Source organism: Solanum dulcamara, chromosome 7 (assembly GCF_947179165.1).
Source record: "Solanum dulcamara chromosome 7, daSolDulc1.2, whole genome shotgun sequence".
NCBI lineage: Eukaryota > Viridiplantae > Streptophyta > Magnoliopsida > Solanales > Solanaceae > Solanum > Solanum dulcamara.
The window spans coordinates 18,501,197-18,518,408 of NC_077243.1; the positions used below are offsets into that span (position 1 = coordinate 18,501,197).

At 34.2% G+C, this 17,212-nt stretch overlaps 1 protein-coding gene across 2 annotated transcripts; it reads left to right on the forward strand.

Moving 5' to 3' along the window:
- Nucleotides 1–2,578: 2,578 nt before the first annotated feature.
- Nucleotides 2,579–14,435, forward strand: LOC129894935 (SKP1-like protein 21). 2 transcript variants are annotated; one of them, XM_055970529.1, is made up of 10 exons: nucleotides 2,579–2,992; nucleotides 8,124–8,335; nucleotides 9,504–9,725; nucleotides 9,867–10,058; nucleotides 10,142–10,252; nucleotides 10,382–10,463; nucleotides 11,155–11,258; nucleotides 11,393–11,568; nucleotides 12,587–12,723; nucleotides 13,884–14,435. In XM_055970529.1, the coding sequence occupies exons 2-10, from the start codon at nucleotides 8,300–8,302 to the stop codon at nucleotides 13,898–13,900; spliced, it is 1,077 nt and encodes a 358-aa protein (XP_055826504.1). In that variant the 5' UTR covers nucleotides 2,579–2,992; nucleotides 8,124–8,299; the 3' UTR covers nucleotides 13,901–14,435. The 2 variants fall into 2 exon arrangements, with proteins under 2 accessions (XP_055826504.1, XP_055826503.1); XM_055970528.1 differs by having other exon boundaries at nucleotides 2,580–2,992; nucleotides 13,881–14,435.
- The last annotated feature ends 2,777 nt before the right edge of the window (nucleotides 14,436–17,212 follow it).

Genomic DNA, 17,212 nt, shown 5'->3' on the forward strand with positions numbered 1-17,212 from the left:
ACAAATATGAACTTTAATATTCCAACGAAGTTTTTATACTCTTCAAGTCAGAATACCAAATTTCATACGGAGTAGAAAATCACACAGATTTTAGTCTCCAAAACAGAATACAGTTTAATCAGAAAAATAAAATAACAATAATTTCCTTAAGAATGTTAGTAAACTGTATAGTAAAATATTAAAACAGTAATAATAATTTCTGGAATTAAAAGACGAAAACTGGACAGAAACTAATAAATAAGAACAATGTCTGAAAAATTATATAAGAAAAAAAATCGGGCCCACTGAATGCACAGTATGTCCTTAAGGAAATTATTCCCCTCAATGTACCTGAGGTTTTGAAATCTTTCCTCCCAGGATAGAACGATTTACTCACCAGAATAACGGTATAGCAAATTATGGTGACTGCGAACCACTCGAAGGCAGTATATCACACGAGTTTTTAGGAAGTGCAGAAAAGAAGAAGAAGAAGATTGTTTATTAGAAATTTTCGTAAGGAACAATTCTTAGGATCAACAGAAATATATATTCTGTTTGCAACTTTTCAGAAAAGGTGCTTATTGGGAAAAGGTCGCAACTTTAAGGTTTGCAATTTTTTCTAAAAAGTTGCAACCTTTCAAAAAAAATCCGTTGAAAAAAATGGTAGGAAATGTTTTAAATTAATCCAGAAAAGAAAGAAATGGGTCGAGTCACGGGTCAGGATTTTTCAATTAATTAATTAATTAAAAATAATAATTAATTAAAAAATTAAAGGAAATTTGGTCAAAAAATATTATCAATCAGATCATTTTAATTAATTAAAAAATTAAAGGAAATTTGGTTCAAAAAGATTATCAATCAAATTATTTGACCAAATCCAAATCCAAATCCAAATCCGACGAATAGAGCAAGCGACGACGACGGCGCAAGGGGAGACCCTCTTCTTGACCCTTTAGCAACATGAATTCTTAAAAATAAATTATTTGTTGCGATTATATACTTGAATCAATAGTTTGGATGACAAAGTTTGACAAGGTCCAAATATTTGATTATTCGTCTCTCAACAGATTAACAAGAGGAAAAAACATGAGAAGGAGAAGAGCTTTAGTTTCTTTACGTTCGAAATTTAGTGGAAAAAAAGGAAAGAACTCCTGTTATTTGGAGTTCCCAGTGATGCCGAAGGAGACATTTCCCTTTGCTGTTTTTCCTGTTTCTCCCCTTTGCAGTTCAAAACGTCTTTATTTTAAAGCAAAGCTATGACTGAAATAAGATGAATGAGAAGAGTTTGTCAAGGTTATCAAAATATAGTTTAATTTGTGTAGTCACAAGCTTTCAGAAATGATAAGAATGCTATAAGAAAGGAATAATTAATAACAAACATGTAAAATTCGACGAGAGATTGAGAGTGAAAGGTAAAATTATCAATTTGTATTTTTATTTAGGTATTAGTTATTCATGTATAATTTATTCCATCTTCTACTCCGCATAAAATAATAATGGCTTGACTCATAACTTATTATACATATATTAGTTATGTGATTTTCTAATTTTCTAACCAAACATAGTATTAAGTGTGTTGAATTTTATACCTTATACAAAAATGCTATCAAACATGATAAAATTTATCTAATATTTTATATATGAATAACTCAAACCCTTATTCAATAACCAAACGGCCGCTAAGGGCTTGCGACAATAAGATTTGCTAAAGTAATGAAAAGATTTGAAAATTAAAATTAAAATTGAATTGAGATAATATGCTCTTTCTCCTCGATTGATGATGTGATTTAGTGCACTTTTTGTAAGTATGAACGAATACTCCAATGAATGTATTAGTGCATGTATTGATATTAGATACATGTATTTATGCAGGGGCATATGAAAGGGGTCAGCGAATTTTTTTTCGAGATCACATATAGTAATGTTATATATATATAAGAATTAATTTTGGACTTATAAATTTAAAATTTTAATGATTTTCAGTGATAAGAACCTAAATGTCAAACTCGATCAAATTTATATCTTAGATCGATCTTTTTGTAATAATGCACCCATCATCTCGAAATCCTGAATACGCCTCTATATTTATGATATCAAATATACGTATCTTGCACAAAAATAATAAATATTTAATATAAAATATACTAATGAAATTGATATCTGATATACAAAATGAAACTAATATTAAATATATTAGATGAAAATGATTTTGGATATAATTTTTTTTAAATTTTATATATATTATAAAATACAAATACATAAAAAAAGAAATGAGAGAGTGAGCGAGAAAAGAAACAACAGAGGAGAAAAACAAAGAAGAAAATAAAAAAATATTTCAAATACATATGAATCATATAAAGTAAAATAAAATAAAATAAAAATAAAATAGTAGGCCGAGGCTCTTCTCCTTCCTAAATTCAGCTGTGACCGCTCTACTACTGAGCTACTGAGGAACAACAAAGAGATTCGATCTCGTAGAGTTTAATTCTCGAATATATGTTAATATAATAGGCTAAGGCTTTTCTCATTCCTAAACCCAGCTACGACCGATCTACCACTAAGCTACTTAGGAACAACACGAGATTCCAATCTCATAAAATTTAATTTTCGAATACATGTGAATCATATAAAACAAAGTAAAACAAAAGAAAAATAAAATAAAATAAAAATAGTAGGCCGAGCTCTTCTCCTTCCTAAACCCAGCAGCCACCATTGTCGTTGAGAGACAGAGCCCTAATCGTGCAATCTGCTAAGCCCCTATTATCAGGTAAACAAACCCCAAACAATTACAGAGACTACTCTCCTTCTTATCGAGGAAGAAAAACAAAAAGACAAAAAAAAATAAAAACACAAAAAACCAAACGTCGAGCCAAAAGAAAAAAAGGAAAATAAAAATAAAAATCCCTTCTTCCCTTTTCTTGCTAATTTAAAACCCTACCTATTTCTCTGGGTTTTTTTAAATCCTCCAGCTTTTATCTCTGCTGCGGCGTAGGTGACTGCATTGTTTCTTGAGGTATCTTTTCATTTCTGTTTTCACCTTTTGATGTTCTGAATTTGATGACTTCTAAAAAGGATTTATTTACCTCTGTCTATGTTGTTTTACTCTCAAGATTGGTTCTTTATCGGTGGGTTGGTGTTTATTTCGTGTATAAATCGAGTTGGTTTAATTGGGTTTTCTTTTTTTAATTGGTGGGTGTTCATTTATACCACTTCTTGATTCTTGGTATTAACTTGTGTTATTAATTGGGTTTAAATGGAGAAATGTTGATGAGCTTATACACATACATGGGCTAGCAATTGAAGTGAAATTTTGTCACATTTCTGTTAAATTTCCTTTCTGGGGATCATTCTACTTTTAAATTTTCCCCATTTCTTTTGGGGAAGAGATGGGAGATGGTTGGCAGGTTTGGAACTTGATTGATTTTGGAATTTTCTGTTGGAATGAATACTAGGGGAGGCTGTTACAGGGTTTGTGATTTTGGAAATGATATGGAAATGAAGAGCTAAGTAAGGGAAACAAGCAAAGATAGAAGTAAAAACCCTTATAGGCAAAAAATGACCTATTAAGATTCATATGTTGTAAATAATTCGGTGGTTAAATGGATGACCATAACTCCTAGGTTAATTCCCTTCTTTATGAGTAGTAATGTTGTTGATAATGTGGTTAAATGGATGACCATAACTCCTAGGTTAATTTCTCCTTTATGGGTAGTAATGTCCTCATTCTCAAGGTTTAATGTCTTGTTTATGACACCCTTTGGTATTCCTCAATGTAATCCTATAAATAGAGGTATTGAGAATGATGTTGAATACACTTGAAAGAAAGAAAGTCATCTTATATTGTTCCTCTTGTCTTATATTCTTCTTCTTGTCTTCATCTTTATATTTTTTTTTGTTCTTGATTTCACAACACATTATCAACACAATTCTATTTTTTTTTCGAGTTTAATTTCAATTCCTCCCATCCACAAGATAAATAAAATTCCCCAATCTTCTACTAGATCCAAGATGAGTAACGGGGAGATGCGTCTTCTTTATAGTGTTACAACTCACACTGTTCTAAGAGAAAATAGATATTTTTCTAATTTGATTATGAAAAAACTTATGTTAATGCAATATCTGGGAGTGCAAAATTAATTGAGGGCTCTGGAAGAGCGGCCGTAATACTACCTAGGGGAACAATATTAATTATCCACAATGCATTGCATTGTATTGTAGTAAGTCTAAAAAAAACTTCTTAAATTTCAAGGTTATCCGCCAAATTGACTATCATGTTGAGACTGTCAATTAAGGAAATGTTGAATATCTTTATATTACTACAGTAAAAATAGGGAAGAAGTATGTGCATGAAAAATTACTCGCATTTTCTTCTTTGTTGTACCATATAAGTATTGGTATGGTTGGATCACATGCTATAGTAAACAAAGGATTTACTGATCTTAATGATTTTATTATTTGACATAATCGGTTGGGCCATCTTAGTTTTAATATGATGCGCAAAATCATTGAGAATTCACATGGGCATTCTTTGAAGAATCAGAAATTTTTTCAATCAAAGGCATTCTCTTGTGCTACTTGTTCTTAAGGAAAGTTGGTTATTAAACCATCAACAACTAAGGTTGGGATTGAATCCCCTACATTTCTAGAATGTATACAAGGTGATATATATGGGTCAATTTAAATATTATATGGTCTTGATAGATGCATCTACAAGATGGTCACATGTGTGCTTATTATCAACATGCAATATGACTTTTGCGAGGTTGTTGGCTCAAATAATAAGGTTAAAAGTACAATTTCCAAATTATGCAATAAAGACAATTCGTCTTGATAATGCTGGTGAGTTTACATAGCATGCCTTTAATGATTATTGTTTGTCTACTGGGATAACAATTGAACATCTAGCTATTCATGTTCACACTCGAAATGACCTGGCAGAATCATTGATTAAATGTCTCCAATTCATAGCTAGATCATTGCTAATGAGGACAAAGTTACCTGTTTCAACATGGGGCATGCTATTTTGCATGCAACAACACTTGTGGGCATAAGGCCAACTAGTTATCATGAATTCTCTCCATTACAATTGACTTATGGTTATGAGTCAAATATTTTCCTTCTAAGAATTTTTGGGTGCGGTATATGTTCCAATTGCTCCACCGCAATGCACAAAGATGAGTCTCCAAAGAAGGCTGGGGTGTATGTTGGGGTATGAATCTCCTTCTATTGTAAAATATTTAAAACCTATGATAGGAGATTTATTTACGACAAGATTTGCTAATTGTTATTTTGATGAATCGGTATACTTAACATTAGAGGGAGAACACAAGTAGTTGGGAAAAGAGAGATTGGAATTCATTATCCTTGTCTCATTTAGATCCTCGAAAAAATCAATGTGAGCAAGAGGTTAAAAAGATAATTTATTTGCAAAATATTGCAAATCAACTGCCAGATAACATTTACTAATCGTTCAAGGGTTACTAAATCTGATATTCCAGCTGCAAATGCTCTAATTCAAGTTGATGTTCCGATAAGACGAATTGTTAATGCAAATGAGTCTAGGCCACGTTAAAACATGAAAGGCCAATTGGTTTCAAAGATTAAAATTCTCGAAAAAGAAAAGAAACAAATGATCAAGATGATCATATTATGAAGGCAATTGCTAAAGAAGAGCCCCGAGACATAACAAATGATAAGACCATAGAGGTTCCAAATAATTGAAAATAATGAGAATGAAGAAATCTCAATAAATTATGTCTCGACGAGAAAAAGGTGGAATCGAAATAATATTTTGGTTGACAATACTTTTGCTGTTGAAATTATGCAACAAGATGAAGAATTTGAACCAAAATCTATCAATGAATGCAGACAGAGAAATGATTGGCCAAAATGGAAGGACACAGTTCAAGCGGAATTGGCTTCACTTGAAAAAACATGAAGTTTTTAGATCAATAGTTCAAACACTTGAAGGTGTCAAGCCAGTGGAGGGACAAGTGGGTTCTTGTGCGAAAACTAAATGAAAAAAGTGAAGTCGTAAGATATAAGGCACAACTTGTGGCACAAGGATTTTCGCAAAGGCCTGACATTGATTATGTGGAGACATATTCTCCTGTGGTGGATGCAATTACCTTCAGACATCTAATAAATCTGGCAGTTCATGAAAAACTTGAAATGCGCCTAATGGATATTGTCATAGCCTATTTATATGGCTCATTGGACCACAATATTTTTATAAAAATTCCTAAAGCATTCAAAGTGCCTGAAGCATATAAAAGTTTGCAAGAGACTTGCTCGATAAAGCTTCAGAAATCCTTATATGGGTTGAAATAATTAGGGCGGATGTGATACAATTGTCTTAGCCAATTTTTGCTAAAGGAAGGGTACAAAAATGACTCCATTTGTCCTTGTATTTTTATAAAAATGTCTGAATTTGAATTTTTTATAATAGCTGTGTATGTTGATGATTTGAACATTATTGACACTCCTAAAAAGCTTTCAAAAGCTGTTGAGTGTTTAATGAAACAATCTAAAATGAAAGATCTTGGTAAGACAAAATTTTGTATTCATATTTGAGCATTTGACAAATGGAATATTTGTCCATCAATCAACATACACTAAAAAAGTTTTAAAGCAATCTTACATGGATAAATCACATCCGTTGAGTACCCCAATGGTTGTGAGATCGCTTGACATACAGAAAGATTCATTTAGACCTCAAGAAAATGATCCCTCGGATTTTTGAGTTCTTGGCCTCTATTCACACTTAAACATCATATGCTTGTGTGGATAGCTGGAGAGCTTTTTGGTGGTGAAACTCGATATCTTAGTGCCATTGGGGAGCTAATGTATCTTGTCAATAATACTCGATCAGATATCTCTTTTGAAGTAAGTTTATTGGTAAGATTCAGCTCCTCCCCAACAAGTAGACATTGGAATGGGGTCAAACATATATTCAGATATCTTCGAGGAACCATTGACATGAGATTATTTTATTCTAATAAATTCAAGTCAGAAATGGTTGGTTATGCAGATGCAGAATATTTATCTGATCCACATAAAACTCGATTTTAGACAGGCTATTTATTTACATATGGAGGCACATCTATATCTTGGCGTTCAATGAAGCAAACTTTAGCTGCTACTTTGTCAAATCATGCAGAAATAATAGTCATACATGAAGCAAGTCGAGAGTGTGTTTGGTTGAGATCAATGACTCAACATATTCAAGAAATGTGTGGATATTCCGACTACATTGTATGGAGACAACGTTTCATGTATAGCTCAGCTGAAAGGAGGATTCATTAAAGGAGATATGACAAAACACATTTCACCAAAATTCTTTTTTCGCTCATGATCTTGAGAAGAAAGGTGAAATAGATATTCAATAAATTTGCTCAGTTGATAATTTAGCGGATCTGTTTACTAAAGCATTACCAACCTCAACATTTGAAAAGCTGGTATTCAAGATTGGAATGTGTCGTCTACGAGAAATTAAATGATGTTTGCATTAGGAGGAGTAAACTACGTGTTGCACTCTTTTTTTCTTGGCGTAGGTTTTATTCTAATGGATTTTCCTGACAAGAATTTTAACGAGGCAGCAAACACTGCATATTACAAGATATGTATACTCTTTTGTCCTTTAGGATTTTTTCCCACAAGATTTTAACAAGGCATATTATCTATCAATGGTCATCCAAGGGGGAGTGTTGTAAATAATTTAGTGTTTAAATGGATGACCATAACTCCTAGGTTAATTCCCTCCTTTATGGGTAATGTTGTTGATAATGTGGTTAAATGGATGACCATAACTCCTAGGTTAATTCCTCCTTTATGGGTAGTAATGTCCTCATTCTCAAGGTTTAATGTCATGTTTTTGACACCCTTAGGTATTCCTCAATGTAATCTTATAAATAGTGGTATTGAGAATGATGTTGAATACACTTGAAAGAAAGAAAGTTATCTTATATTGTTCCTCTTGTCTTATATTCTGTCTTGTCTGCATCTTTATATTGTTCTTTTGTTCTTGATTTCACAATATCATATGTTTTTTCTAAATTAGTGTTTATTAATTTATGTAATTTGAGTAACCTGCTGTGCTTTTTCTCTGAGAAGAATATACTACTGATGAAACCATCTCCTTGAAGGTGCATGTCTCGTTGGAATTCAGAGAGGCTTACTTATGAGAGTTTGCTGTCTGTTACTGATGCTTGTCTTCTGAAGGAATAAAGCCTCTGTCTTGTTCATTACATCGATTCTTTTAAGATTGAATCTTTATTTGTACCTTAGTTCTGAGAAGGCCCATAAACAGTTTTATCAGCTAATGTCTGGAGGTCCTATGGCTATTGTCAAACCAGAGGTATGAGATAACTTCTTAATGTTCAAATGACAGTTGAATGTATTTATCTAGTAAAAAAGGCTACTTGGGTATGATATATGTGAATTTAGGAGACTCTTTAACTTCTATTCCTTTTATCTTCATCCAATCCCATTCCCTTTTAAGGCTGTCTTATATCAGTTGCTCGGTCAGGTTGTGAGTTGCATTCACTTACACCTTGTTTGGATGAGTATTACCCTGTGTTGTATTGTATTGTTAGTTTAAATACAATATTTTGATTGTTACTTAAATTTTATTATATTATATTGTTTAAATCCATCGTTAGGTAAGAACGAAAAGTCCCATTTTGAGTAACGATCAATTTGGTGTGATCGCGTTGTTATCTTAATATTTTCTTCTCATTTTGTCTTTAGTTATTATTTAATAATCCTATTTTATCCTTCTCCCTACCTTTTCATAGTAGCGTTGCCCTTATCCTTCTTTTCTTGTAGGTTTATCATTCAAATTACTGATGTGTGACGTTATGTAACGACGGAGAATGATACAATCATTCCAAACGTTGTATGCATTAAAACAATACAATACGATACATTATGAAACAATACATAACAACCATCCAAATAGAGTTTTAAGGTGTTATGAGATGCCATGATTTGGGAACAGTAGTTGTTTTGTGTTAAGATAAACTGGCTATGCTATATACTTTAGTTGACTTATCTTAAATTTGAAGTTGGATACTGCATGGAGGAGTTAGGTGTTTCTTAGTTTATTGATGGCATGTTGCGTCACGACACAAAATACATCATATAGATCATAGCCCTGAAATGTTGTAAGCATTATATGAACCTGTTTGAGAACTGATAATGGCAGCTTTAGAACTGGTGGCATGATTATTGTTTCCACTATGTGTTATTATTCATCAGATTACAACTTGTGTGTTTGTTAGCATGAAGGGTAGAGATAAGTGGAACCATCCCTTTCTTCATTTATAGAAACTGTTAGTAATTCTTTTGGATGATGGCGATAATCCTTTCGTGCATGGGAATGTAGTGTGACACCCTGCATCACTGTCCAAGATGTGGGTATAGATTTTTATTGCATTTCCAGTGCTCTCCATATTTTATGTTCCAATCAGCTGACCTTTTCCAAGATCTGCTGCTAAATTTGCGCTGCGGTTAATTCTGTACAGATGAAGTCATACATCTGGCTCGAAACTGCTGATGGTTCAATCCAAGAAGTGGAGGAAGAGGTTGCCATGTTTTGCCCTGTGATATGCAGGGAATTACTTCAAAATGGCAAGGGATCTTCGAAAAATTGTGCAATATCACTTCCTGAACGAGTCAATCCTGCTAACTTAGAGTTAATTCTGGAGTTTTGTCGGTTCCATCAAGTTCCTGGCCGTTCTAATAAGGTCTCTTTCTTGCTTCTTTTTAAACAATGCATCCCGCCTCCCACATACAATGTAGGAAAATCAGGGCTCAGTAGACTATGTAATAGGATGTTCAATCATTTGGCTTCCACTAAGTGTAACAGTTGTCATTTATGTACCTAGGAGCGCAAGAAACATGATGAGAAGTTTGTCCGGTTAGATACCAAGACGTTATGTGATTTGGCTTCTGCTGCTGACAGCCTTCAGCTAAGGCCTGTGGTTGACCTTACGAGCCGTGCACTTGCTCGGGTGATTGAAGGCAAAACTCCCGAGGAAATACGTGAAACTTTCCATTTGCCTGATGATCTAACAGAGGTCTTTCTCAGTAGCAGAGAACTTTGATATCCTTCTACTACCATATTATGATTGTTCTTACATTGAAGTGGTATTTTCGTCAGGAAGAGAAGTTGGAGCCTTTGAGAAATATGACGGATGATCCACGTATCCGCCTTCTAAATCGACTCTATGCAAGAAAAAGGAAAGAATTATATGAGAGAAAGAAACTAAAGGTGCTTTGACATTTCTCTCATGTTGTAATCTCAAGTCATGTTTACTTATATTGATGTAATTATTGTGTGATTGTATATGCATCTCGCGTTCTGCATTATGGTTAACTGATTTTCATTTACATTTTCCAGAATGTAGATGTAGAAGAAGAGCCCCGCGTAGATGAAAGATCAGTTGATGATCTTTTGTCATTCATAAATAGTGGAGATCAAGGTATAGTAGTGGACTTCATAAACATTCTCATTTGTTGCGTAGAGTTGCACTAACTTCTACATGTTATATAAGTAAGATATTTTGAACTATTTACACGCTTTAATTTCCATATATTGCCAATGACTAGATGAAGTTGTACTGCAGCTTCTTGGCTTGCTATGTAACCTTGTTGTTGGACTTCTACCTCTAGTTACCTTCTTTTGGGGTGGATTCTTTTGACTACTTCATTGTTCTCTGGTTAAATATTTTTTTGATGGAAAGGTTAAGAGCACATTCTGGAATGACCTGCTTTGTTGAAGGAGTTGCGCATCATAGCTTCTATTTAGTTTGCCAAAACTATGATCTGGGCCATCCGTTCTTGTGCTTTCGATGAATTAATTGCATAAGGTTTTTTTTCCAATAAATAAGTATCTTTTGCTGCATAATCATCAATCTGTAGTCTGTATGGTTGCTGGACCTTATAATACTGTAATCTAGTTTTGTCTGAAGGACTTGACTTTGTCATTAGTACATGCACATGAGTAGGTTAGCTAATTAATCTATGTAGAGCTGTATACTTCTCGTGTCTACAAGCCCCTATCTGAAATGGAAGAGTTTTTTAGCCAACCTTTATTGTTTTGAGAACCCTGTTCTTGTTTTGCATTTGACAAGTTCCTTCTTTTAACTGTATCATGGCTCTCTTTTTTTGCAGACTCAAAGGGTGTAAGAGTAACAAAAAATAAAAAGAAATCTCGAGGGAGAAAAGAACAAGCTAGAAATTTGTCTTCAAATAATGAAGCTGGAAACTATAATAAGGTTGGTATCTCATGTACTTTAGGTTCTTTTCTGTTTCTTTCTATTATTTTATATGCTCGCATGCGTGTAAGTGAGGAGTGTGTTGCTTGTAGCTATCTTCTTTTTGTTTTGATATGATCCTTGCTGGTACTCAGGAATCTAATTGCCTTACATCTGGCTGCCTGAATGGTGACACCAGTGATGGGTCTTCTCCAAGTAGAAATTCCAAGCTGCAAAACTCGCCATCTGCAATGTTTTCATCTAAGCTCGACTTGGATGACTTTGATATTGATGATGAGTTAGATCCAGCAAGGAAGGAAGAAATTGACAGGTTTGTTTATCTTGTATTAGTGTTCTAGAGATATATTTTGTTATTCTGGCTATATGGCATGACTGCATTTCTGGTGATAAATTATTGAGTTATGTTTATATCTCTCTTTCTCTCTCTTTTGGTAGATTTTGGTAATGTTTATTTGAGTAAAGGGAAGACTAGTTCCCTACGGGTACTGTACCACACTTTCTATTTCTGCAGAGGTTGCATACCTATTCTAAGAAGTTCACTGGAAGTGTCTTTTTCCCTTCGTTTTTTTGATAAGTAACTATGTGTATCCCTTGTTCTCTGGTAAGCCCGAAGGATTGGATACTTCAGGACATACTGCATGGCTTAAAGGTTTACTTAGCCCTGTCATGCATATAACTGACCCCCCTCCACCAATAAAAGAAAAGAAAGACAGAAAAAAGGTTAGAGATAGAATCTTCCCAACATCCCATGCTTTTTGGGGAGCTTGACTTTTTCCCGTGTAATAGATCCCCTGGGAAAAACTTTAGATACTAAAACTGAATCTAATATCGCTCACACTTTTCACGATCTTTCTTTTGTCCATCCAATCCCATGAATTTTCTCTATTTCATTTGTTTGACCTGCTTCCTTTGTACAACCCTTACTGGCATTAACTTCTTACTTGGTTTTGTATTCTGCTAGTTTTTCCTAAACATTGCGCTAACTGCTAGTTTATCAACAGTATAATGCTTGCATTCTTCTACCTGGAATCTGCTTACCTATCATAGAATATATGGATTTATTTAATTGACGTGGAACTGTCTTATCATCCACGTGTTATGGTGCATGGATAAGAATTGATAAATCTTTATTATGTAGCAGTGGTCATTTCCTATATTTTGTCCTTGAAAAATGTAGAAGCGCTATGATTACTATCTATTGCAGAGAGATGTCCCCATATTTCTCTTAGCATGGGCTGCTATCGTCTGTATGGGGCAGGTTTTCTTTTAACTATTCCCATGGTAAGATATGTGATTTTTAACTTGTTTTGTATTTCTATATTGCACAGGGAGGTTGAGGATTTTGCTCGGAGACTAGACTCGGTCTGGCCAGAAAGGATACAACAGATTTTGTCATTGGGTCAGGATAGGAGACGGCTTAGACCAATTTCCATGAATGGAAATGGTTCCTTGAAGAGATGTACAGGTAAGATCTTCTTTTACTTTTCCTGAACCAAACATGTATTGATAACTTAGGGAAAGTGCAATATTCTTTTGGAAAGATCTTGCTGAAAAGAATTTTATCCGTAAGAATGTGGAGTATCAAGGAGACTCTCTCTATCATTCTAAATACCATAAGTACAAGAGCTTTTAGGCTATTTTGAAGAAGTTGAATTAAACTGTAGTGTCTTAATCATTAATGAATATGGTCGTACGTGGACCTGACCTGATTGCTTTCTGTTTTATCCGACACTCATCGTTAGAAGAGTAAAATAAATACCAGAAGTACAAGAATTTTTAAGCTATTTTGATAAACTTACAATTAAACTGTAGTCTTAATCGTAAAAGAAAATGGTTGTATGGAGACCTGACCTTATTGCTCTCTGTTTTATCCGACATGCATCATTAGAAGAGTAAATTTAAAGATGCAAATTGGAAATGATGTCTCAGTAGTGCCAGCAATGGTTCCAGATCTAATGTGGTACATATTGCTTTGTTTGCACTTCCCAAAGAATTAAAAGTATTCCTTTTAAGTCAAACTCTATCTCTTTTGTTTAACGTATCACATTTCTGATTTCCCACAGCAAGGTTTCCTCAGTTGAGTCAGGGTGATATTTAACCTAGTTTATTTCAAAATGTTGCTTTGGAAACAAGGCGAATAAATGAACTTATTGCCGCAGCTATCTTTTTCTAGTCAGAGTTGCAATGATTCTTTGAAGACATATTAGGGAAGTATTTTAGTCTGAATGCTTGTAGACCCCATGCATGATTTTTTCTTTTGATAACCATGGTGTCCGGGCCAACTCGCGCGCACCTTGACTAACTCCACGGTACCTCCCACCTCCCACCAGCCCCATGCATGATTTTTCTCATGACCTCGTCATTTCATTTATGAATCACCTGGCAGTGGCAGCTTACCTTTCTTGTTGAGTTGCTTCAAGAGATGGGAATGTGTATCAAGGGATGTACAGTTTTGTGGCTAGGTTTTGGTTGTGAATTACTATTACTATTGATTTGCTTTGCACTTCCTCCTGATGAAAAAAATAAAAACAGAAAGACTTCAACATGAGATGACTTGATAAAACAAATGTCTGTTTTGTGCTAGAAGCTTGTGTCTCATTGGGGAGTTTCTAATCTTTGCAGCAGGTGTGGACCGGGGATAGTGATTGAGATGGCGTTTTTTTTGTATTCAGCTCAACATGCCAGGTTGTCTGTCTCTGCTATTGCAATGATGACTGGTTATGGTTCGGTATTCATTTCATGTGAAGTCTCCTGTCAAGCTGCCAAAAGCAAGTTCGTGTCCCTGGATACACGCCAGGTGGTCAAAGTGTATTGAAATATCAGAATAGAAGGAAAGTTTCCGTTGTTTGTGATTATGGCATTGACAACTTGTGCATTTCGAAACACTGACATTAAGTTTCCAGTTTTGCACTAAATTCCAAATTTCTTTAAACCATGGTTTTGATTTTCTATCTTCTCTTATTTAGTCCAAATGTTTGTTGTAACCTCCCACCCTTTTTGTAGTTATTTTGTTTCATTTTTTAATTTAAATTTGTTTCTCTTTCCCCCCATAAGAGGAATGTATAATGACCATTCCCCCTTCCATGAAGTTGCTTCATTCCTAAAGGGATTTGAATTAATGTGTAATGAAGTCTACTTGACTGACACCAGTGTATATTATATATACAAAAATAGAAATCGCGCTTCTGTTTCTTTGTTGTAGAGAAATAATTAGTCTGAGCTTGTGGTTCTTTCTTCTTTTCTTTTCCGGGCTGTGTTAATAATAGCGTGTGTTAGCCACTTTTCAGTCCTGTAATTGAAGAATATCTTTTGCCATGGAGTTTCAACTTATACACGAGAAACTCCATAACAGTATCATCATAGTTGAAACACTCCAAGACAGTGGCCTTTTCATTTACAAGGGTTGAAAACGGTACTCTGAATTCAGACATACAATTTGGAGTTCAACTACTCTAATAATTACTGGGATTTTATGGTACATTGATTAATTTTCTTCACATTAGGTTTTCCAGGTTAGAGATAATAGAGTCATAGTGATCTTATCTTTACCTGAATGAAAAACAAACAAGGCAGTCTGTTAGCTAACTATGCTTGGGGAAATAGCTAAAAGTGAATATTCCAAAAGAGTAAGAACAAGGTGTCAAACTGACATACAACACTACTCTTCAAGATCTATATATAACTATAACTGACACCTAACTGAAAACTATCTTTGATTATAAAGAATATAAAACAAATTTAAAGCTGTCCGTCTATAAATAAAAATAAAAATACTACTAGTTCACGTGGAGTTTCATCAAATTTTTGTGTAACCTGTAACTGGTTTTCAATAGAACTGATCTTTTCATCTTGTTTTCGATATGCTTGTCCCTATCTGACCTTTTATCTTGATTTCCTCTCTTGAGCCGAGGGATTTTCGGAAACAACCGCCTTACCTTTCAAAGTGGGGGTTAGGTCTGCGTACACTCTACCCTCCCCAAACCCCACATAGTGGGATTATACTGGGTTTGTTGTTGTTGTATTCATGCTATTAAAAAGTCACTATTTATTTACATTGAAATTTTTCGTTGAAAAATGTACAACACTATTTTCTTTTGGTTGAATCAATAAGAAAAAAGAACAATGATATTTCCACGTGGGAAAATTAGGAAGTTTTTCAGCGAAAATATGTTTCTGTTATCCCATTTCATATGAAATTACTTTTGTGTGTGAAATAATAATTTTGCCCTTTATCTTAGCGTTTTCATGCTTATTATGTGCTGCGGGAATGGTTAGTGTGGTCCACGATGTGATCGGATGAGATTTTGGTGATTTTGAGCCTTTTGACTTGAGTTATATTGAGATAGTTGACTTTGATCAATATTACGAGATTCGAGCGTCAGATGATGATTCTGTCAGTTCCGTTGCGTCTGGAACGTCGAGTTTGGTCTAGTAGGGTGGTTGGTTAGAGACCTTAGGTTTCATTTTGGATGTTTAGGTGAGAAGTTGGAAATTTTGGTCATAATATTTTTTTTTTGAAAATCCAACGATTTCATTGAGTCGAAATGTCGATTTTAGTAGGATAGTATATCCGATTTATTTTTATCAGACTCCAAACGAATTTTGAGGATTCAATCGGAGACTTGGAGTTATAACATTTTCTGGTTTTTGGTGCAGATCTTCTTCTTCGCGATCGCGGCAATCAGGCATGCGTTCACGAAGAGTTACATTCATAGTGTTTCGCAATTGCGGCTTGATGGCTCGTGTTCGCGATGGGTCACCAGTGGTAAGCTTCGCGATTGTGGCATTCTGCCAGCGTTCACAATGCCCTTTTTCATGTGCTCTGAGATTATGGGAGTTAGTGACCGGCGAACGCGATGAGTAAAAATTGCATGAACAATGTGTAAGTCGGAATTTTGACCCTCGTTCCTCATTTCCTTCATATTTACTTGTTTGGGTGCTTGAGAAAAAGGATTTTTTGAGAACTTTCTTGGAAAATCTCGTTTGGGTAAGTTTCTCTATCAATTTTTATTCGCTTTCTTCAAATTTTATCTTCCAAAATATTTCAAAATCAAGATTTTAAGTATGGATTTTGGGGATTTTCATCCAAATTGAAAAATTGGTTTTTCTTTGATTTCGAACTCGTTTCTATCTTGATTTTAATTGATTTTTCAACCACGAACTTCTTTTTACTTGTATAGCTTGATTTTCAAATAAAATTTTAATTTTAACCTTCTTGATTTCAAAGATATTTTTGGACGATTTTAACTTTGATTCCTAACTTTAGCAATATGGGTATTGTTGGAGTCCTTTTGATGTATACTTTCTATTCTTGAAAGTTGAAAATTGTTTTGGAGTCGGTGTTTGAGGAGAAAGCTCCAGTAGAATTGTTCGAGTGAAGTTTTCGACCTTTGAGATAGATTTGGCTTATCTTTCTTCTAGACTGAGTTGAGTAATTAATCGTTCTTGTTAATTAGGTTATGGAATGGGATCGTACATGAGTTTGTGGAGTTGTAAATTTGTGAACTATGTTATTTCACCTGTGTCGGGGACGTATGTGATATCGTTATTCAATTTGAGAGCAAGTGATTTATGAGATTGCCCGTGAGAGGGGTTTTAAGTTGATTATCCTTATGTGTTGATGTGAAATGCCCGAGAGAGGAGCTTGAGATGAGTTTTATCACTTCTTATCATGAAATAAATGTTTTTCAAAAAGATAAATACATTTTTCAAATGACTTTTTCCACTACTTTTGCCATGCGATTACATACATCATGATTTAAAAAGATTTTAGAATTTGAGCCTATATATCTATTGAGTTGATTTTGCCTCTGTTTTTTACATGTTGTGATGCATTCATCCTATCATTGTCCATGGGAAGTTGAGAATTATGGAAATACTATTTTTGAGAAAGAAAATGAGACACCTTATATATCCTTAACCATGATCGAAGTGGCAAGTTGATGAGATATTGA